We start from the raw sequence: 23,305 nt of genomic DNA on the forward strand, positions 1-23,305 counted from the left end.
AAAAATGTATATTGGAAAAAAAATAAATAAAATTATATAAATATATTATATAAATATATTATTTATATATATATATATATATATATATATATATATATATATATATATATATATATATATATATATATATATATATATATATATATATATATATATATATATATATATATATATATATTTGAAAATTTCTAATTTATTACAGCATATCAAAAAATATGACAATGTAGTTTATGTTTATAGTTAAATAGTTTTTAGAAAGTATCTTATTGTGTGTTGTAAAAATATTTTTGAAATGTTGGTTTGTGTTTTTATAAGACTCATAAAAATAGTACAAATTAGCCTTTAGCACTAATAGACTCTTACCTTTGTAGTTAGAGACACCACCCTCAAAATGTAGCTTGAACTACAATGAATGTGAGTGAAGGAGAGGCGACACTGAAACTGCGAGTTACTTCTTACACAACACAGCAAACGTCATGTGAAGAGACGAACTGCACTATTGTATTTAAAGTTTACCCAATATTATCATCTCAAATATATTCAAGCACACAGATATTTGTTAAACAAATTTACATGACTTTTCCAAAACATTTAAGGTTTATTTGTTTTTCCAAAACTGGAAAAGGCCTGGAAAAAAAGCCTTGTCAAAATTCCATGACTTTTCCAGGTTTTCCAGGACAGTATGAACCCTGTATCGAGTATGGCCATACAGTCAAAGCGCTTCATAATCATGAGGGGGTTTTTCCACAGCACCACCATTATTAGCTTAACGTGACGCATAGCTTGCCACATTTATCATTACAATTATGGTTAATGTGACAAGCTACATTTCTTGAAATATGACTTACATTCATTACAAATCATCCAAGCAATTAAAATATTGAAAATGTCACAATGTTTTTTTGACTATACATCCATTCCATTCTTTTGAAATGTACATAATTTTTAAACAACAAAAAGGCTACCTAATCTCACCTTGAAAATAAATCTTTTCTTTCTCATGAGTCTCTCAAAGACAGGTTTTTCTGCATTCAGCGTGTTGCCTTTTTGTTATTATAGCATAGCAGTCCTTATCAACTCTATCTGACCAACTAAAAGACCTCAAAGCACTGTGACGTCAGCAGTCGTTATCTTCATCTGACCAAGTAAACCGAGCTTACCTTTCAGGAGAGGCAGCGCCACCAGCTCTATGGGCTTGTCCTGAGATCTGAACTGGGATGAGCTCTGCGCTCGCTTCTGCCGGGCTTTCCTGACAGACTTCCTGGAGAAGCCGTCCACCTTGTCCACCGACGGGGCTGTGGTGGCTGCTGAAGACATAGCCCTGTGCCAGAACGGAAAACAGAGAACAGTCAGTGATAACAGAAGAATATCTTGCGCAAAGACGAGATTAAAATGAGAAACTTGTGGTAACCTCCCTTCATTTTTAATTTAACTGGACTAAACCCAATGACTGGCAAAAATAAGATATGAAAAACTTTTTTAATGCAGCCCACTGAACACACTATGACTTCCCACATTTTCACTTCATATTAAATTAAATATGGCACCTATACTGATGAAATACTACTGGACTTCCTACTAGTATGTAAAAAAAGTAGTATGTCCACATTAACACACACCATGTCTACCAGGACTTTATATTCTGCATCCACTGAACACTTTGCCATCTTAAAAGCAACACAACTGAAAAAGCTGGGCAAATGAGAATAACAACCCGACACATGTCATGTAGTACATCCAGAGTACATTCATACGACACATACAGTGATGCACTGAGGCATCCGGTAAATAATTGGAGAGGTCTGCACAGAAACCAAATGATAAAGATGCTCTGAAGACTACAAAATGATGTGCAGTTTCAAGTCATGGAAAAATACAGGCTTGCATTGCCTTCCTTTTGACCTTAATAATACAAACAATCCAGATGCCATCATTGAGTGCATTTACATGCACATACGTGGAGATCTAGGACTGGGAGATATGGCAAAAATAACTATCATGATAATTTTTTTTCATAAATGTCAAATCTTTATATCTATTAATTTTATAGGATTTTCAGCATGCCAATCGCTTTGTGCAGCTGATTTAACACATTTTGTGTAATGTTTTAGCTGCCTGACAATATAAATAAATAAATAAAAACAAAAGAACAATCTTAATTCAGCACTTACTGTTCAAGTTTTCAACAACCAAAGACATTACCCTACAAGTTATTTGATATTATTGTCCAACATAAAAAAAAAATAAAAAAAAATAAAACGGGTTTGGAACAAGTAAAAGTGAGTGTATGGTCACAGAATTAGCAATTTTGGATGAACGGTCTTTTTAATGGCGAGTACGGTGAATTTAGGGTGAAATATCCTTTTAATAAATATTTTATATAGGGATGCTAATGATTACTTGATTCAATTCAATTCACCTTTATTTGTATAGCGCTTATACAATGTAGATTGTGTCAAAGCAGCTTCACATAAAAGGTCACAGTAAATAGGAACAGTGTAGTTCAGTTTGTAGTGTTTAAATTCAGTTCAGTTTAGCTCAGTTCAGTGTGGTTTAACACTTGATCGATTGATTGTCAATAACCCTTTAATCGATAGACCTTATCAATGACTGATTAAGCATGGACATTTAAAGGGCACACATGGTGCAAAATCTACTTTTCAAGCTGTTTGGACAGAAATGTGTGTAAGTACAGTGTATAAACTGTCATATTGGGGTGAAAAACACACCCAGTCCTTTTTTTTCAAATTTAACAACATAAAAACGGTGGACCAATTGGAGCGGTTTTCAGACCGACTGCAACTTTACGTAGGAGTGTGGTCCCCCCGCTATAATTAATAATCTGATGGGTGTTTTGAGCTGAAACATTACAGACACATTCTGGGTACACAAAAGACTTATATTAAATATGAAAAAAGGGGTAACCTATGTGCTCTTTAAAAGTTTAGTTATGCTTAGCGCTGTAAGACGCGTCCATGCATAACATTATCAAAAGTGTGCAGTTTACCTTACTTATGAATTCACTCTCTTGACAATGCATATTGCAGGACGCATAAAAAAATCTGTTATGCGCAAATCTCCGGTATATCCGCGGGTGTTTTAATTTGACCTCACAGACTGGCACGAATGGGCCTGTGCAGACTCTCACTTTATGAATCGTGCATCACGGCGAGACATGCACTGGGCCTCACTCAACAGGTTTCTGTACTCTCTCATCCTTCAGACCGAGTTTATTATTCCGAGGTAACCTAGGAATACTAGAAGTGCAGCGAATAGCTTGTAAAGACTGTCCAGTTCATGCTGCTCAAACCGAGCTTCGCTAATGAATTAAAAATGAAACCGTGAAAATAATTTAATGGATTGTTTTGGCGCTAAAGCATATACTATAGCGGACTTGTTTTAAAGCGCTTCACCTCAGATGTTATTTGTTCTTCTTGTACATTAGAATTAAGTTACACATTATACATAACGAAATTCGTTGCAAAAAGATACATTTTCAAAGAAAAATATATACATTGTATATATTTTTTGTTCGTGCCCAACTGCGGGTGGATGATGCTTCACTCCGTGGAAAATAAGGATTTAATTAATGATCCACTGTTGTCATAAACATATAATTGCAGCAGTTTTAATATGTCATTATTTTAAAGATTATGTCTTGAGCATTTCTCCTCTGTGATTATGTCCTTCATAAAGGCCGGTTGTTTTACCGTCGATAAGGGACAATAGTGGTATCAAAAATTCCAAAGAAAATATCATAATATTAAAAAGGAAACATAAGCTTGACAAAATATCAATGTCGTAACAATGCCCTTAAATAATGCAGCTTGTTGTTTACAGCAAGCATCAAGTGTTCACTGACATGTGTTTGAGATTGTGTTGTCGGTCATATCTTTCGTTCGTCTTTTCGGGGGGGGGGTTTTCTCGTAAAGCACGGCTTTCGGAAATGATGACATGAAACTCTGCTGGGTAGTTGCGCTGGTTTACCAACACTTGTTTGGGTCTGTAATTTTATTGGCATAAGGGTGGTATTGTTTTAAATGAAGAAACAGGTTTGTGGTGTTGCCTGTTCTTGATGACACGAGTCGTCACCGCAGTTTGTAGTGCACGTTGCTCTGTTTTGTGTCGGATTGCAAAAAACTAGCTCCAGACTACTGATGTTTGGTGACGTTTCTTGTCAACAATGTCTGTAATTGACATTTTTTTACCTTAGTTTTTTCTTACTCCTCCAAGTGCAACTAATACTGTATGGCTGTACACTTGCACTGCACTTACACTTGCACTGCGTGCGGCATCCGGAAGGACAGGCTGCAAAATGCCTGCGCAGCGTTACGCATAGTGCGCAAATATTACCGAACACTTCTCGAACTGTCGTTTTATCGAAAAATTATATATCTTGATAATTATCGATGTCAAATTATCGCCCAGCCCTATGGAGAACTAACAAAAATCTGATTATTTATGAAACTGGTTCATGTTTACATGCAAATGAGTAAACCAGCTATGTACAAAACATGCGAGATTGTAAGGTTTGATGGATTTTTCACAAACAGCGAGAGCCCAAACATTAGCATCTGTAGTTTGAAAAAGTCAGCGGGAAATCTGTCAGAAGCTGTGCTGTTGTAGGTTATCATTGCACTCCTCAAAAAAAAAAAAAAAAAAAAAAAAAGCATTGGAGTGTATGAAATATTACTGCTCTATATTGACATTATTCTGCAATGTGAAAATAAGCTTTTTTCTGTGATTGTTTTAGAACTTCCAACTAGAAAGAAATGACAGAAATGCTCTACATACAAGTGTGCTTATTAGGGCTGCACAATATATCGTCTCAGCTTCGATATCGCAATGTGATCATTCGCAATAATTAGTACACGCAATGTTGAGACTGGATTATAATCAATTTAGCAAGTATTTTTTGAGGCCTGTGTGAGGGGCTTAAATACATTTAGGCATAAGAAATTGTACCATTTGCAGCTTAGACAAATTAACGATAACTTTTATGGAGTTGTTTAACAAACAAAGACTGAGGTATTATTTAACATTTGATTATTCCATTATATATCTGAATACAGATCGACTCCTCTGAAAACAAAACGCTGTTTATTTAATTGGTATTTTTTCCTTTATTGAATTTATCTATGCTTGAAGATAGTTTCTATATTTCACGAATATGCACTCCCCTACAGAATCATACCAATCAATCTAAAATTATAAATTCTTTCCAAATAGTTATTTTTACAAATCTAGTTGAATTGTATTCCTATCGCAATATATATAGCAGAATATAAAAAAAATTGCGATGAGATTTTTCCAATATTGTGCAGGCCTAGTGCTTTTGACAATACATAAATACAACATAATTACAAAATACCAGTCTGCAAAATCAAGCAACACAACACTGCTGAGCCAATGATGTTCGAATTGCTGCCTATGGAATAAGGTCTATAGAATATGATTGAAAGTAAGATTATATTGGATTGGACCGTAATATCAAACCACAACTGTAAGTAACTTCTTTTAAATGGTCACTATAGCTTTGTTACTGCAGATCATATGATGTGTACTGATTAGGGTGTAACTGTACATGTACTCGACCCAAACCATCATGGTATAAGGCGTCACAGTTTAGTTAGTGTACTCAAATACAACGATGAATAGTCAAATCACACGTGCCAGTCACCAGAGATACTTAAAAATAGACCACAGCAGTGCAACAACTAAGGGGCCATTTGCAGAGAATGCATCTTTACATCTGAAAATGTCAAATGCAGAGCTCAGGAATAGTTTTAAATAAGTTCAGTTCTGTAGCTGATTGTGACAACACTGCCATAAACTGGAAAACAGCAAGCACTTGTGATTTGTTATTTATTCTGTTGTACCGAACCTAAATTGAACCATTACACCAAAATAAAGGTAGATACTAAACCATTGGTACAGAGAGTTCATGCCTTTTTAATCCAAGTCACAGCAGTGTCCAGCTGTGAAAGATGTAGGCTGTACATACTAGCATAATTTGAAGGGGCATACAGCTGTTCCATCCAATTTTGCCCCACCCCCCAAAAAAAAGTTAAATATGCAAAACTGTTAGCTAATCATACCAGTTGGTGTTTACTTGAGTCCTACTTCGTAGTCCATCATGCCTATTCAAACTGTGTTCTGATTCTAAAACAGATTTTTTTTTAAAACACAAGTGGCCCTGAGAAAATGGTCCAAAATTAACCAAAAAAAAAATGTCCCTTTAAGAAAAGATGCTTGCGCTTAAAGAAAGATTACATGAAATGAATATGTTTAACGTTTACTTTGTTCACTTTGGTTCATCCACTGTAAATAACAATCACTAAAATTTTAGCCATTTGTTGCCACTCTGGAATGGCAGTCCTTCTCTGATAAAGTCAGTTTGATGGCTTGGGCAAAACATACTTAACCACAGCCCTCCAACTAATAGGTTGATTTAAATCACGTGGTTCTGGTGACACATGAAATTCAGATGGAGGGCAGAAAGTTAAAAAAAAACTGAATGGGAGACAAAGAGGAAAGTCCGTATTTTTGTGATTTATACCTAATTTCAAAAGGAGATATAAATTAAAACAACTGAATTAAAATATATGAACTTAATGATCTCTATGTTCACGTTACGGTTGTTTATTCTGCAGAAACGCCAGTAAAGACATGGATTACTAGAAAACAAGACGAAGATTTCATTGCAGCGATTACATGGCAGGATACCTTATTTATGTTCTCTTGGATTTTGTATAGGTGCAGTGGTGTTTTTATCAGATTTTTATACAACACATTATACACATAGCTAGGCCTGTATATAATCTTTATTGGTGCTGTCAAACGAATTATCCCTTTCAAAAAGTTTGTACACATGGACGTACTGAATCAATGTACATGTCACTTTTGCCTAAGTTTTTCAGCCAGTTTCTTGAACTTTCCCCCCTTTATGAGCAAAAACTTTTAAAAGTCCATAAAAGCTGTTCAGCATTTCTTATTTTGGCCAATTTAAGCAATTATAAACAACATAAAACAGAAACATTTTGATGTTCTGATAGCGATTCCTATGTAAAAGAATCACTTTCTGTCCTCCATCTGAATTTTGCACGTCAACAATGACGTCATGTGAAAACAACCAATAGTTTGCAGCAAAAAAGAAAAGAATAAGGAGCACAGAAATAAAACGCCATCCCCTACTCCAGTGTTTCCCAACCCTGTTCCTGAAGGCACACAAACAGTGGACATTTTCAACCTCTCCCTAATCAAACACAGCTGAATCATCTTATCATAACATCAGAAGAGACTCCAACACCTGAAGTTAATGGGTCAGAAAAGGGAGACATCCAAAATATGTTCTGTTAGTGTGCCTCCAGGAACAGGGTTGGGAAACACTGCCCTACTCAACATTCAGTGTCAGATGGATAGAAAGTCTGCAGTAATTTCCAGTTTACACAGACTTTAAGATAAACTTCTAGACCTAATAGATATAAGAGAGAAAGCATCAGGATTTGTGCCCTTTTCATCAATTACTGCATTTCAACAACCAGTTTTCAGAACAGTGGATATAATATTAGCCAGTAAGAATGGAAAATATCTCAAGCCTATAAATCAGATTCTTGGCTTTACAAATCAGCCAAAAAAATGAATCTAAAAAACAAATGCAATTGAGCAGCCTAAGGAGAAGCATATTAAGGACACATTCCAGAAGTCTTTTGTAAATTAAAATTCTCACCACCCACTTGAACCCTTAACTTGTAGTTGAAATTGTTTTGGTCTGCTAGTAAACAACAGTGGGGCATCACAGGCTAAATTGTACTTAAGCTGAGCAGTGGGACCGGTGTCCCTAAAGCTTCTCTGCCTTACGTAAGGGCTCAAAACATACACCCACAGGACTGCCATACACTGGGATTACCGTGGGCTGGATGGGACGGAAAGTGATCAGGCTTTAGCACTCCTCCCAGGCAAAACAGGAAGTGGAGGAGTGGCAGGAGGAGGTGGGGACTTCACACTGTACACGTGCCCAGCAATCTAGGACATATCTCCACTAGAAAACGGAGGAGTGGAGGGTAACACTGAATAAAAGAGGAGCTCTTAACAAACTACAACAAAGCTTGACTGATTAAAACAAGAATTGCTGTACGGAAACAATGTTTTTAAAAGCTGATGATTCATTATACTATAGGTGATCATAGTGGGTGAATATTGTAGTGTGCTAGACTGAACACTCTTATCTGTGTGTCATGTGATAGCCTTTTATCAGACGATGTACAATTGTGTAAAGGAGAATAAAGTGTAAAGAGGAGTCAAAAAAGCATTAGGAATCTATCAAAATACAAATAAAGATATCTTTTGATGCCTCGGAGCAGTAAAGGGCAACATTGCAACAAGAAAAACAGTTTTTCCACATCTTGTGATATCATGTACCGTTTTAGGTTTATGTCTTTGGTCTGAGTTGTGTTCACATTTCTGCACCAGGGCTCGTTTGAAAGCAGACAGAGACATCTTTTCTGAGGTATGCTTGTTTGGAGTACATCAAGGTTCAGACGGCAACATTCAGATGCTTTCAAATGAACCAAACTAACAGAGCAAGCACTCTGCATTTAATCAAACGCAAACATTATCAAATCCACATTCTGTAAACAATCGGCCAGAAATTATACTCATTTTCATACATCTGTTATTAAGAAAACTTAGTAACAGATAATGAAGATAAATAAAAGTTTAATAAAATGTATCAAAAACCAAAAAGATCATAGTGTAAAGCAGTGCACCCACATTTATCCCACGGTTATTAAAGGGGTGGTCCACTATGATATCATATTTTAACCTTTAGTTGATGTGTAATGTAGCTGTGTGAACATAAACAACATCTCTGAATGTAAAAAGCTCAAAGTTCAACGCAAAGGGAAACCTTGGTTTTTACAGAGCTTAGCAAAGCCTACAATAAACGAACTTTGGGGACTACAAAAAAAACTTCCGGGCCTTGTGAGATCACAAACGTTCTTTTACCGCTCACACACACTGCGCAGCAACGGGCGTGGCCAGAGGCGCTGTAATGTTACAGCAGAGATAGAGCTAAAATGCGTCCAAATGCTGCTATTTCCACATAGCTTCGTCTGTTTCTGTATTTGGGCTTCCAAAGGACACGACACAAAGACAGAAGTGCTTACAGTTCAATATTAATTATGTTCCAGAGAATTATAAAATCCATAGCAAGAATGATTTGACAAAACACAGCTCCAGAATCTCAGTTCAGTGCTGGATTCGATTAAAATCTCCTCAAAGCAGAAGCTGTGAACTACAACCTGTGAGTGTTTTTATTTGTTAATACTGATCATGGCATGCACAGTGTCTAGCGTTAACTGTATGCTGTAGCAACGATGTAAACAACAGGAAATGCTGTTTTGCACAGCAAACGATTTAGCTACAAATTCATATTTATCAGTCAAACTGCTGTAAACATACACTTCACCGGCGCGTGCAGCCTCTCTCTGTGTGTGCACGACTTTGCATTGTTTCTCTTTAGGCAGCTTTTCCATTTTACACCTGCATATTCTGGATATACGTGAAAGACGTCGTGTAACGCGTTGAGTAATATACAGAAGAGTTAACTCATGTAACTCGTGTAGCAGCAGAAAAATAAATCAAGGCTCACACAGGTCGCATCCCACATCATGTGCTTTATTCTTCTGTCAGCAGTGTCACGATATATTACAGAAAATAACCTAATCCGAGCATCAGTGAAAAAGTCCTGCGCACATGTGACGCACATCTATAGAAAGTTCACACATTCACACACACACACATAGACACACGCAATAGCAATGTCTCTTAAAGGAGCCACACCCCATTTTCACTCATTACAGACACATGTCAGATGTTATTTTAGATGGCTATTTTAGAGAGGTTGACAGGCTGTTTACACAGCAGAAAAGCGCGTGCCTGTAGGGGTGTGACGTGGAGCCGGATCCGCGAATCGCAGCACATGACCAATGACAGATGACCAATCAGAGTCACTTGAGGGCGGGCCTTACAGAGGAACTAGGAAATATGACAGTCGTTTTCAAGTTAGCGGAGTAGCTGTATCTAATCAAAGTGAGATTTATGAAAAAATAACGTGATTTCCTTCAAGTGAAACATGAGCACACATTGCTTTGCATCTTATAAACACAGCCAAGCCTTAAAATTACATTCTGGACCACCCCTTTAAGCTGTGACCCATTTTTATATATACACATCCACGTACACAGATGTATAACAAATCACCCCACTTTATTTAACACTGGTCACCCAAAACAAAAAAACATTTTATTTTAGTTTATTTTGTTTGTTATCCCTTATTGGATGTCTTTTGAAATGTCTCTTTTTATAAATAAAACTTCTAAACTTTGTTGATTATGCCACAGCTCATCCTCTTGTGTGCTAGCTTTAGAGAAACCATCGTGTTCAGCAGGGTGACATGTCTTCAAAAGATTTGTTAAGTTACTTTTGTGCATACAAGCGTCACCGTTTTTCTGGCTGGTTGGTCCAGTCTGAAATACTGCCAAACAGCAGACATACTGCTTGCACATTTTCATTTCTTCTTCAGTGCTTCAAACTGTGGCTACCTGTGGCAATACAGCACAACGTCCTGCGTTTACTTTCTGAGCAGCAAAGAAGAACTCAATTCCAGATTTTGGAAAGCGAAGCTAGCGACCACAGGGCCTATTATATGTCTTGTTTATTTTTAAATAAGTTACAGAGTGAGTTTATGGGTTGAAGTGCTCTATATCGATGTCAATTTTTTGTGGTATTAAAAGCATTTCTAGTTCCAGTATCAGAAATGTAGTAACACTAGTTTTTGTTAAAGCCAACGTGTCTAAAATATTTGTTTTATTTTGAACAGCCCCTGCTAGGGCTGCACAATATAACGTTTTAGCATAGATATCGCAATGTTTGCATCTGCAAAATCTCATCATAAAGATATTACTAATTGTATTTAATAACTATTTATACGATTCATGAAAAAAACTATTAGTTTTTCTTAATTCGAATTTTTGTCTTGTTTCTAGTTCAAATATCTAAATTTCAAAGTGAAATCAAGATTATTTCACTTAGCCGACTGGAAAAATTTTCGCTTGTTTTAAGGAAAAACTCTTCATTTGACTTATTTCTTCTGACAGTGAAAGCAAAACACTATTTAATTTGGACTAGAAATTAGACAAAAAGTAATAAAAGCATTTCTCGCATTGTGATTATAAAGAAAGTCATTCATATTGACCATGAACTAGAAGGCTGACCAATTCGTTTAATCTCACATAATATTATGAAAGATAATTTTTATTATGAAAGTTGATTTGCAATTACACTGTAGACCGCTTTACTTTTGTGTGTCCACAGAGGAAGCATTATTCATTACGAATTTCATCTCTTGCATAACAAAACCACTTTGCATATCCAGGGTAATAAAATTTCTATTGAACAATGTTCGCTTTTCATTTGGACTGCTTTGAAATGCGCGGAGCAAAAAAAATAATAATAATAAATCCACTTTTTGTTAATCATATTTGAACATTAAAAAGTTTTGCACACACTTAACCCGTTCAATTAAAAGATTTAAGATAATTCAGGGTTCGAAATTAACCTTTATTCTTGGTAGCACCGGTGCTCCTAACTTAAAAAATGTAGATGCACCAGACAAAATTTTGTCGCACCCACCAAAAATTATGAGCACCGTTACTACAAGTTTTATATTAACAGATTTATTGCATTTGAAATAAACACAAATGACAAACAGACTAACAAACAACGCACTGCTTGACATGAATGAGATGCACAGATTTAACAATAATAACTGTGATGTTCTCACAGGTGCTGTCTGATAATGCACAGATGCTATTGACATAACTTATCATTTGCATACATCATCTTAATAGCAATAACGCTCTGTGTAGATGTAGCCAACACTGTTACCTGAAGACTCCGTCCCACCGGCTTTATACTTTATCCACTCATTGAAAAGTGTAAATGCTGTATTGACATTCACCACATGATCACTAATCAGATGTGCCATTATTTGTAACTTTAGGTGGTTTCTATAACAAAATCTGTCAGTGCTGTTTTCATTCTCTCATCTTCAGTGCTTTACATTTTTGCGGTTGTAGCTCCTTGTCATCTGAACTGAGTTGACAGCTGATATTAACCAATCCATTCGTTTTCTGTTCTAGCGCAGTGGGCAAATAAGAAGAGCTTGAAGGCGGGGCAAGCATTTCAGGTTTTGTTTACTGCAGCAACTTGACATGACAACTGTTTTAAACCAATCATGAGCACTGCGTTTGGCGCTTTTAGGTGCAAAGATGCATAATTCGTGAATGCCTCCTAAATCCGCACATACAGTGAACATTTTGCTGTGAAAACTGGTCGTACAGCAACAATTTTATGCACTCGCACAAATGCTCCCAAATATACTTTAAGGTGGCATAGATAAAAATTCGGGTGCATATGCGACCAAAACGTTCGCAGTTGAGCCCAGTAATTTATTGGCTAAAAATGGAGGCGATAAAACTAAAATTTTAACTATAACAGAGTAAATGGGGGTGTCAAAATGAATTGTTTCTTTGATGCACAGCGATGCCGATGCAAACAATTTAGTATTGGTTCAGTAGTAATCATAACCGGTTGTTACTGACATAATTTATCACATATGCGTTATACGGCGGTAGCTTCCTACGGATAAGAGAGGAGACCACAAGTAACTAAAATGCTCCAACTACTAAAAAACTGTTTGCTGGACAGTCTTTCACAGACAGGGAAGTACATCAGAACCCAGCTATGGAGAAAATAAAAGCTAAACTCTCTCTCTCTCTCTCTCTCTCTCTCTCTGTGACCTGCTGGCATGTTCGTGAGGTAAAGTTTTGTCTCCTCTCTCAGCTCTTACAACAACATTACTTGTAGATTCAGATATGAGCGTGTCTGCAGAGCGAATTTTCTCCACCGCATCGTTGTCTATGATGGTTCAGCTGATCAGCCATTTAACATCAGTGTCCATGTCACTGTTTGCTGAACAGTGCCAGAGCCATGCTGATCGTTAGAGTCAATCACAGCCTTTTCTGTTGAACGCATGATCAATCATAGGCAATAAGAACTCGATCAGCATCGCTCAAAAAGCAAGCGGGATAATATTTAATTATTAAATAAATAAATAAATGTAAATAAATTTAATTGAAATAATTCTCATTTTCAAACACATCGATATTTATGCGGTGGCACAGATTTAGACCTCTTTCTTGACTTCACACAGAAATAGCAATGCGTGCAGCATGACATCACTTTGTTGCAGAAACGCTATTGGTTAAATGCCAAAGCAACTTAAAGCAGAAAGCGAGATATGTCCGGTATTAAAAAGGTATTATAAAAGTATTATAAAGTTGCTTTCTCTTTCAAACTGTCAGATATGTAAACTTGGGATTGCCTGTCGGATATTTGAAGTTGAGGTGCTTTTTGTTTTATATTAGATTTTTTTTTATTTACTGTTGCACTAAAGTCCAAAAGTGAAGAATTTGTTATTTATTACTAGATTGTTCAAGCTACCTAATAGAAGTGCTCTGTTTGTTAAGAGAGTTGTTGAATGTTAAAATAAGGTGAATAAGGTGAAAAAATAAGGAACATTCTGGATCTGTTTCTTTGCTCTTCTTTATTGTTTTTTTTTTATGTATTGTAAAAGTATTGAATCAAGTTTCGATATCGGTAGATACTCAAAATCAAATGACTCGGACTCTAGGGCAAAAAAACCTGATTGGGACATCCCTAAATACGAGTAATATATAAATATATTTATAAATGATACATTTTAATACAAGAATTATTGTGTTGCCAAGTAAAACATCAAATTGTTTATGGAAAGCATCATCAACGCACTGTGAATTGAACCGAATCGATAGCATAATAATCATAACCAAACCATGAGACCAGTGTAGGTTCAAACCCCTAAGAGTAGATATGATTGTTTTCATTTTGTGTGGCCAAGTGTGAAATATGTATTATAGCAAGATGGTTATTAATTACACAATGAAATAATATAGTGGAAGTGCTAGTCTTTGCTTAAAGATAATAATCTTTGAAAAAAAATGTGCAACTGGATTATTTAGACAAAAATATCACAATTACATTCTTTTCTTAAATCATTCAGTCTGATGAACCAGTTCTAGCTACCCAACACCATGTCTTTTAGTAAAAATGTTATCATCCTGATACTCTATGGTAGGAACCAGATGAGAGTAACAGACAGCTGATTAATTTCACAGCAGGCACAGATACTGTGCTCTCCTGAGAGAATCTACAGGGGGTCTATGAATGTGACCTTCTGTTCTGCCCTGTGTCCCATTTGGGTCATGTCAATTTCAGATCCAGCTTACCCAAAATAAATAAACGGTTACTAAACTAATTAAAAATGACATTTAATGAAATCATAAAAAAAAAATCCACATTAAAATTAATTCTCATTAATGTGATTAGCATTACCAACCACTATAACATAAATTATTCAAAGAAACCCAATGTGTCTGCTCTGTTATTCACTCTCAACAGTCCTAGTGTGAACAGGCAGCTTATACATTACACTAAGAGTGGCTCTTATTTTTGCAGACTCATATAAGATACTTTATAAAGCATATAACTTTATTACCGACCTGAACCTTCATGGGCCCAGAGTTAATGATCTGGAGCCCTTCTTCTGGATTCCTGCAAAGGGTGTTGGCTAACCTAGAGTCCTCACGGTTATGGTTACTGTGCATATCAAAGTGCTCTCATTATGACAAAAATCCTATCATTATTACTAGAGTCCTCCAAAAATGACCAGCAAACATACAGATTAAAAACATCTTATCTGCTAACAAGGAAGGTGCTAGACTCAATTAAAAGATGATGGATGTAAAGAAGATCAAGAATTACTCTGCAATGGCCTGATAGCTCATCATTTTCTTTCACTCCCTTTGTTGAATCTCCAAATTTAGCTTTTTTTTTTTTAGATTAGATTTTTTTTTTAGTCTACTTACAAATTAGTAGGTAAGCAGATTATTGGCAAATAATGACAGTGACTACATTTACATGGACATCAGTAATCGAATTATTTGCTTTAATCTAATTAAGAGAATAATAAGACTAAGGTGTTTACGAGTTGCTTTTTGAGTGTTACTTTCATGATCCCGTTTTACATGTTATAGCACATAATTCGATTAACGTCATTGTGTCACCGCGCTATCCGCATTTCCTCCGGAGTTTCATGTAATTTTGGGTGTTTCATTTTTAATTTGTCGACTTCAACTGCAGTTTGGCACTTTCACTTTCAATCACGAACATTTCATGCATGCCCTTCGTGAAAAACAAGATATTGGATGCAACTATGACCTGCTGGAAGTGTTGTTTTAATGGAAGTTCATACCGCATGCTGAATGGAAGAAAAAAACCTCTGCATTTCACGATGCAGTGTCTGTGCTCTGCACTGACTGGGTAGGTGCAAAGAGTGTCAAACAGCCGTGTGTGTGTGTGTGTACCATCCTGTCACAAAACATGGCGAAAAGTCCTACATGACGTTAATAGTTCGATTAAGGTGTTTACATGTCTGTACTGCACTTCAATAATGTAACTAAAATCGGCATACTCGACTTGTCTTAATTCGATTTCTCTTTAGTTTGATTATGACCTTAATCGGATTAAATTAATCTAAAAACGCTGTTTATATGGTTAACTCTTAACCAAAATCTTGTCTTAAATCGCATTAAAATCGAAGTATTGGTGTCCATGTAAACGTAGTCTTATGATATAGTCTAAGATATGACAAATGTTCAATTTAAACAAGTTTTAAGTCAAAACACTACTACTCATGTAATTTAATGTTGTAAAGTAGTTGTTTTAAAAATGACTAAGGGGTTTTATCAAAAACACAATAATAAAAAAGAATGACTAATGTTACAGGCATTAAAAAAGGCCAATGCCATACATTTAAGCAAGATGTCATACCCAATAAACACTCTCTGCTTCTAAATTTCACAACTAACTGAAAGCGTAACGGTCAGCTATCAGGCTGATAAATGTCATAACACCAGTCATAAACTAAAAGGACTTTGGAGGCAAAGCCACGCCATGTAGGGAAGCGTTTCTGCCAGCCCTACAGCTCTGTTCATGTTTTACAATACACACTAGTCATTTTAAGACAAGTGAATTACGTTCAACATTTATCTCTGCTGTCAATGCAAACTGCAACATAAAAGGTCAGCAAATCTAAAAAGATAATAAATAAAGTCATAATGTCTCTGACATTTGAGCAAGATGCATCTAAACACTACACAACCTTAGATACCATCATGGTTTGTTTTCAAACGACGGACCACATGGACGTCTTAGCAAAACAGAGATGAGCTTAAGAGCATGGGACCCTTATGTAAAAGTGAACTTTGAAGAACAGCCGACTGCTTTTCCTTTCTGAGGATTTGTTTACATTATGATGGCTGTAATATGGCCCTAAACGGCCAGAGAGTATGAGGCTAGGATTTAAAGTGCTGAAAAACAAAGCGCTGCACACTTAACAACGGCCAACGATTTATTTCTTCTTCATCTAACAGTATCATAAATCAACGCTCAAGATATCAAGTTGTTTATTAGACATTCAAGGTTTCCTAAACAAGGCCTCTGCATACAACGTGAGGGACTGTGATCATGTTTAATTACTTTAAATGTAAGATCAACTTCTTTTGAATTCATAGACTGAGCTACTGAACTTCTCACGTCATGACGAGCAAACAAATGTCAACTGGAAACTCAAGACTTTTACTTGGCTGTTGAAAACAGTGACTCTATATCTTGGACTGTAACTTCTTAGTTATACATTTACTTAAGAGTGTGGGATCATTGTTGTACAGCATGACCCAAATTCAGTTAAGCTTCAGCTCAGAAATGGACACCTTGATGATCTTACAACCTCCCATAAAATACCCTGAGAAAATACAGATTGTTCAATGTACAATTGATCGTTCAATCAATGTTCAGTGATTCCCTTCTTAAGGTGTCAAAGCAGCCCTAAAATGCTACACTGCCTTACGTCACGTGGAGAAGTTCGCCATTAAAAGCATTCAGAGTCTTACAGGTGGTTAATTCTCAACAAAAACTAATACTGGCAATGCAAAATGAAGCATGCTTGTGTTACAAACTGCTGGTGGCATTTTGTAATGTAATAAATAGTTTACTTGAAATTCATTCAGATGGATCAAACAAAAATAAGACATTGAATGACAGTACAAGTATGCGTACAGTCATAGAAAACAATGTTTAGAATTTTAGGACGTGGTGCTTTGGGTCCGGTGTGAGATAGATAAACTTTAAAGAGCCATTCTCAGCCAGCCATCTGTTCACAGAATGCAAAATGCAGGATATACAGATTTTTAAAAAGGATTCGGCGCCAACCTGAATAGTCATCAGGTGCGTTTAAATGCATATTATGTTAGTAAAAAATTACTTTTTTGTAATGTTTGTAAAGAGGCAAGAAGCACATGTAAACTGTTGAATAGAAGTGCTCAATGCACACTTATGCATCGTCATATCACTCTTGAGTGAAAAAAATTCCATTGAAAGTACTGCGATGCCATGGATGCAATGCTTCTTGTCCAGCGCCAGACCCTCTTTGTATTGTGTCTCAATAAGGTCATGTAGATCATTGAGTGTGAAAAAAACAGACCCTAAATACAGCTAGCTAATAAGTACACCAGTAGAGCCCAGGCAGGTTTATTCCAAAATACATTTCTCAATGCATAAGTTCTATTTAGCCTATATTTCACCACAACATAACTTAGACGCTACTCTGGTGGCTTATATTAAATATCTCACTCATTCCATCTAGCTAAAATAAACCTCTCCACCACTTCATTTTCAAATACTTAACTAGGCCTATATATGTTTAATATATGTTTTGACAAATTAAATGCACCACTCTCAAAAGTTACTTCTGAAAGTAATGCATTACAATACTGAGTAACTCCCCAAAAAAGTAACAAGTAGCATTAATAAGTTACTTTTCTTGGAAAGTAATGCGTTACATTACTTTTGAGTTACTTTTTCATACCTGCCTGAGGCTTGATCTCTTTCAGAACTTGCAGGGTATTTTTCTTTTTTAAAAATGGAGGAGCTCTGCATTTAACATCACACTGCATAACCTACACCATCTACTATTTTAAAAAATGTCTAAAATTATAATAATGTTACCTTCTGAGAACTTCCTGACACTCTACATTCCGTATATACTGAATAACGAAAGTTCAATGCAATGTGTCTGTTACTTTTGTACTTTTTGTCTTATTACTTATTATTTACTGTGACCTTTTATGTGAAGCTGCTTTGACACAATCTACATTGTATAAGCGCTATACAAATAAAGGTGAATTGAATTGAATTGAATAGTTCAGTAAAATCACTGTCCAATGAGACAGTCCTCTTTTCTTCCATGCAATCAGAATAATGAGAATACTTCCATCACAGAAATGTAAGGCATCTTGGATTCTGTCCGTTCCTGCAGGAAGTTCATTTTCTCATTGAGTGTGATTCAACGTGATTACACTAATTTTAATTCAGCAAACTTTTTTTTTTTTTAAGTGTACTAATTAATCTAAAAAGCAACTCGAGTTACAAAGAAGTAATATGTATACAAGTATTATAAATATATAATATTATGACTTAATTTTTTTAGTTAATGTGTTACTTTACTTAGAAAATTAATATTACTACATAACTCATGTTACTTATAGTGCATTACCCCAACACTGACTATGGCACATTTATCACAACAATTATGATATTGCCAGAGTATTTCTAATACTCTGCCATCTTTAAGTTTACCCAACAGCTATTTCAAATATAGAATTAAGTAAGTTTCAGTCAAGTGCCATGCAGCCCAAAAAACTGAATGATTTAAGCTTAAAATACGGCATTCAATGGTTGTGTTAAAAAGTACTGTAATATGTTAAACACTTGCACTGTCGTCTCGCCATTAATAGTTTGGACAACTCAAGGATGATTTCTTTATAGCCATTGAGCTGCTCTGAAAAGTCATTTAAATTTACACAGTGAGCAAAGCCCAATTTTATCCAAGTCATATTTTTAAAATATTCCCAAACTTAAAATCTGATTATAAAGTCTGATCATCAACATGACAGGAAGCTGAAGACACTCAAACTCATAACTAACCTAAAAAGTCAACAACATAACTGAATGTATCAACGCAAATAATTAGTGTATACAGTTTTAAATGATTCATTAGACCCATTTTTTATTCTTTTAAACATGTGGGCCTTAATTAGGGTAGAACAGCGCCATGCTGGAATAAAGCAAAGGCGTGATGGATGGAAGTACAGCATGCTCTCGAATGTGCAATTGTTTAGCAACACACTAACTGTTCACAAAATGCCATTCTGAACAAAACAGAAAAGGATTGTGCACTGTGAAAATGACATGATCTAGGTTGTTTATACAGTATTAAGACTCAACACAAAAATCAATACAGCACTTAAGAATGGGTTTTTGACTTATATTGTCTATTCACAATGTTTTTTGTTGTTTTAATATTGTAAAAAAAAATGAATAAACACTTCCTTATCAGTTTCACACACCACCTTATCTAAACTGACTATTTCTATTGGTGGTCATACAGTTTGTGTGGCTATATTGATTCATTGTTCACTCATTTCACAAAGGTGAAACGGTGAAAAGTAACAGCTGCTACATGATTGTTTTGAAAGTTCTGAAATAGTGAAAGGAAGGTTAAAACATAACAGCGTAACTGAAATAACTGAATTTAGACACGCAAATGCACAAGTTTAGCACCAATTAATTGTTATGTCATGCAAATAAATACAATATACTATTATATTATAAACTGTTTAGAATTTTAGGTTTACTTGATATGCCTGACTGTAACCCAACAAGAACATTCCTGCATTTATTTTAGTCCAAAGAAACTACAAGCCTTAAATATACCGAGCATACTGCAAGACAACAACTAAAGTCTGTTTGCTTTATAAGGAAGGGCCATGAAACATAAAATTGACTCCTCTCATTGATTTGAACTCATGAACATCTGACTCAAATTACAACTATTATACATATGAGTTTCCTTTAGAAACACACACTATTTATTAGGTGAATGTTGATTATTTTAGAAACAGTAAGTGTTCTGAATGTTTTAGCTACTCCAAATTGCTTTGATTTATTGTTAGTTTTATTCATGTAAAAATTCTGACAAGTCAATCATGTTGGTCAAAATTTCTAAACTTGTTTCTATGCATTTCTGCATGCTCTCTGCTCGTGCGCTGAAAGTACTGATGAAATGCATGTCCTTGAGAGATAAAAAAAAATACATCCTGCCTCAACATAAGCACTGCCAGACAGAAAACCAGGAGATCAGGAGAGTTCATATCAGTGTGTCAGAAAAAGTCTGAATAGTCAGAGCGTGAAACGCATGACTGCAGCTGTGAAACAAAAACAGGTGTGGAGTATGTTGCATTCCCAAGAGCCTGAAAGGCAAGGCCAATAAACAAGACTGTTGACTTGCTAAATGGACAAGAACATTTGACAGAGACAAGCCCAACAATGGCTGTCTGAATTTACGTTCACAAGATCAACTATGTGAACATATTCTGAATGTCAGACAGTCTTACAAGATAGTTGAGAAGGGAAAATCTTAACAAGATTACGGCAGATTTGGAAAGTGAGATGATGTTCTCATCCCATCAAAGACTGATCAGACTCAGATCACAGGTGTCTGAGAATAAACCTCGGCATTTATGAAGAAAACACAATCATAATCACTGCAAATTGAGCAGTTATCTGTCAAAACTGTCAGGCACCTGAATTAAGAATTACATGAACTCAGCAAATATGTCAAAAACTGAATGACAAGACAATGATCAAAGCACGAACCTGGCTTCAACTGCGCAAAAACACGAATCGACCTCAGTGTTTGGTCTTCAGAGTGCACAGCTCTCTCGTAATAAACAATCAGCTATCCGGTGCGGTTTAAACCACCGGACGCGTCTTAAACATAACACCAAAATAACTGTGGAGTCAGTAACGTTAATTCAGCGTTCAGACGGGTTTCTTACCTCTCTCGATGGTTCTCAGGTCCAGGTGGCTCGTTTTAAGCAGCTAACCTTGTACTTGCAGGCGACCCAGCTAGCCAGCTAACTCGAACGCTTCACTGTTGGCTATTTAAACCGGCTTCGGCTTTGGAAAACAACCCACGTATGAATGGTGGCGATTTTTCCGAACGAAGACACAGCAAGATCCCCGTTTATGAGATAATTAGCAAGCCGCCTAAAGGTATGTCAGCATTGCACTGCTAGCAGGAGCTCCCCGTACAGCTAATCCCTGTAGCTGCCGTCCCAGCCTGCACCAAAAGCCACATTCATACACATTTACTGACCGACTACATACCCAGATGTTGGTCACTAAGATCAGATTGTCCTTCTCCTTACTGCTAAACTCACCCAAATAGCGACTAACTGCTAACCTGTTATCACGAGTAAATGTTAGCAGGCTGTGCTAATGCTCTGTGCCAATTTTTTCCTGGCTCAAAACAGACCGCTAAACCTAGTTTGATGGAACGTTGGGTTACGCTGTCAGGCTAATGATTTGCTACTTTCCGCGCAACGAACTCACGGATTGGCTTCCGGAGCTGTCAATCAACGCGAGTAAGGCACGCCTTGAAAGTCAAACGTCAGTGATGTCGAGGAGTTATGCGGGTAGGTTGCGGCGTAAATGTCTGAGATGGAGATTGGATGAAGACAAGGACCAGAAATGCCCGTATGGCGAGAAATGTCACCCGAGTTGAGGACAGCTCTCCCTGTTTACCTCCGACGAGGTAAATAATTAGTAAACGTAACGCTTATAAACACTGCAAAATTAACGTTTGCAGTAAAGTTTTCTGTTCTTAAAAAGGATTTGGGAGATATCCCCGTCTTCAATGAGTCCTCACTTGATGAACATGATGTTACATAACATGAATGACACTGACCAGAGATGATGATGTTTCGCCTCTCCATCTATTGGTTCTCCTTTGTACTCTTAGCAGAGAGTTTTTTCATTGTCACGTACTTTTACTTTTGTACCATTACTATTTTTAGTAACTTTTTATTAAAAGAACAATATGAGGGGGCTATGGTGGCTCAGTGGTTGGTACTTTCGCCTTACAGCAAGAAGGTCACTGGTTCGAATTGCGGCTTGGTTTCCTCCAGGTACTCCGGTTTCAAGTCCAAAGTCATGCGAAATTGAATAAACTAAAATAACTGTAGTGTATGTGTGTGAATGAGTGTGTATGGATGTTTCCCAGTACTGTGTTGCAGCTGGAGGGGCATCTGCTGATATGCTGGTAAAGTTGGCGGTTCATTTGGCTGTGGCGACCCCTGATGAATAAAGGAACTAAACAGAAGGAAAATTCATAAAGAACAATATGAGGCAGGAGTAATTTGGCATGGGACGATAACTCTGTTCAAGGTATACCGCGGTTTAGAAAAGTCAAGGTTTTAAAACCGTCAAAATTTTCTGTAATACCGTTCCAAAGGTATGTGTAAGATTTTTTTTATTTACTTTTTTTTTTTTTTTTTTTTTTAGAACAACAGTATCACCAGCAGAAAAGATATCCAAAGATGCAGTTTTTAATGGTAAAGAAATCTGTGTTTTTGAAACTAATGAAGACAGCAGAAGTCATTGATTCATTTGAGTTATATAGCCTGACATGTTTACTGCTCCAAAATATGATACATTTTTCCCAAATAAAATATAATGTTCATGGGGGAAAAAGGTTTTGTTTTTCACCCAGACATTTAAAAGAATATATATTTTAGAGCAGTAATCTCAATACCGTGAAACCGTGATATTTATATCCAAGGTTATCATACCGTCAGAATATTATACCGACCCATGCCGAGTAGTAAGTTGTAGTCTCTCGACTAATGAACATCTGAGTTTAGTTGTCTCTTGAACTTCCCCTGAAAACTACTGGAGCATAAATGAAAACCATAGATGTTTATATCTGGGATTAGTTTAGTGAGATATTTCACCCCAAAAATTAAGAATAATATATATGTTCATATGTTGAAATGTGTTATTATAATAATTTAATCACCCATTACTTTTAGATGGGCTTTGCTGCTTGAATTCATTTTTTACGTGAACAAATCATTCTCAGTAACACACTTTCCTTTGTCTCTGGCCACGATTTACCATGGGTTGCCACAGAGGAATAAACCAACTTTTACTCTAGTTTATGTTAAGCTTATGCTTAGAGTAC

At 36.1% G+C, this 23,305-nt stretch overlaps 1 protein-coding gene across 1 annotated transcript in view; it reads right to left on the reverse strand.

Annotated features, from left to right (window-relative positions):
- The window catches only part of ppp2r5ea (protein phosphatase 2, regulatory subunit B', epsilon isoform a), a 33,420-nt gene extending 11,804 nt beyond the window's left edge, over nucleotides 1-21,616 (reverse strand). The window contains exons 1-2 of the mRNA XM_056481154.1: nucleotides 21,120-21,616; nucleotides 1,161-1,321 (exon numbers count right to left, since the gene is read on the reverse strand). Coding sequence (XP_056337129.1) covers nucleotides 1,161-1,317 — 157 coding nt within the window. The 5' untranslated portion in view covers nucleotides 1,318-1,321; nucleotides 21,120-21,616. The remainder of the gene's footprint in view (nucleotides 1-1,160; nucleotides 1,322-21,119) is intronic.
- Nucleotides 21,617-23,305: the final 1,689 nt, after the last annotated feature.

Source organism: Danio aesculapii, chromosome 20, assembly GCF_903798145.1.
Source record: "Danio aesculapii chromosome 20, fDanAes4.1, whole genome shotgun sequence".
Lineage (NCBI taxonomy): Eukaryota > Metazoa > Chordata > Actinopteri > Cypriniformes > Danionidae > Danio > Danio aesculapii.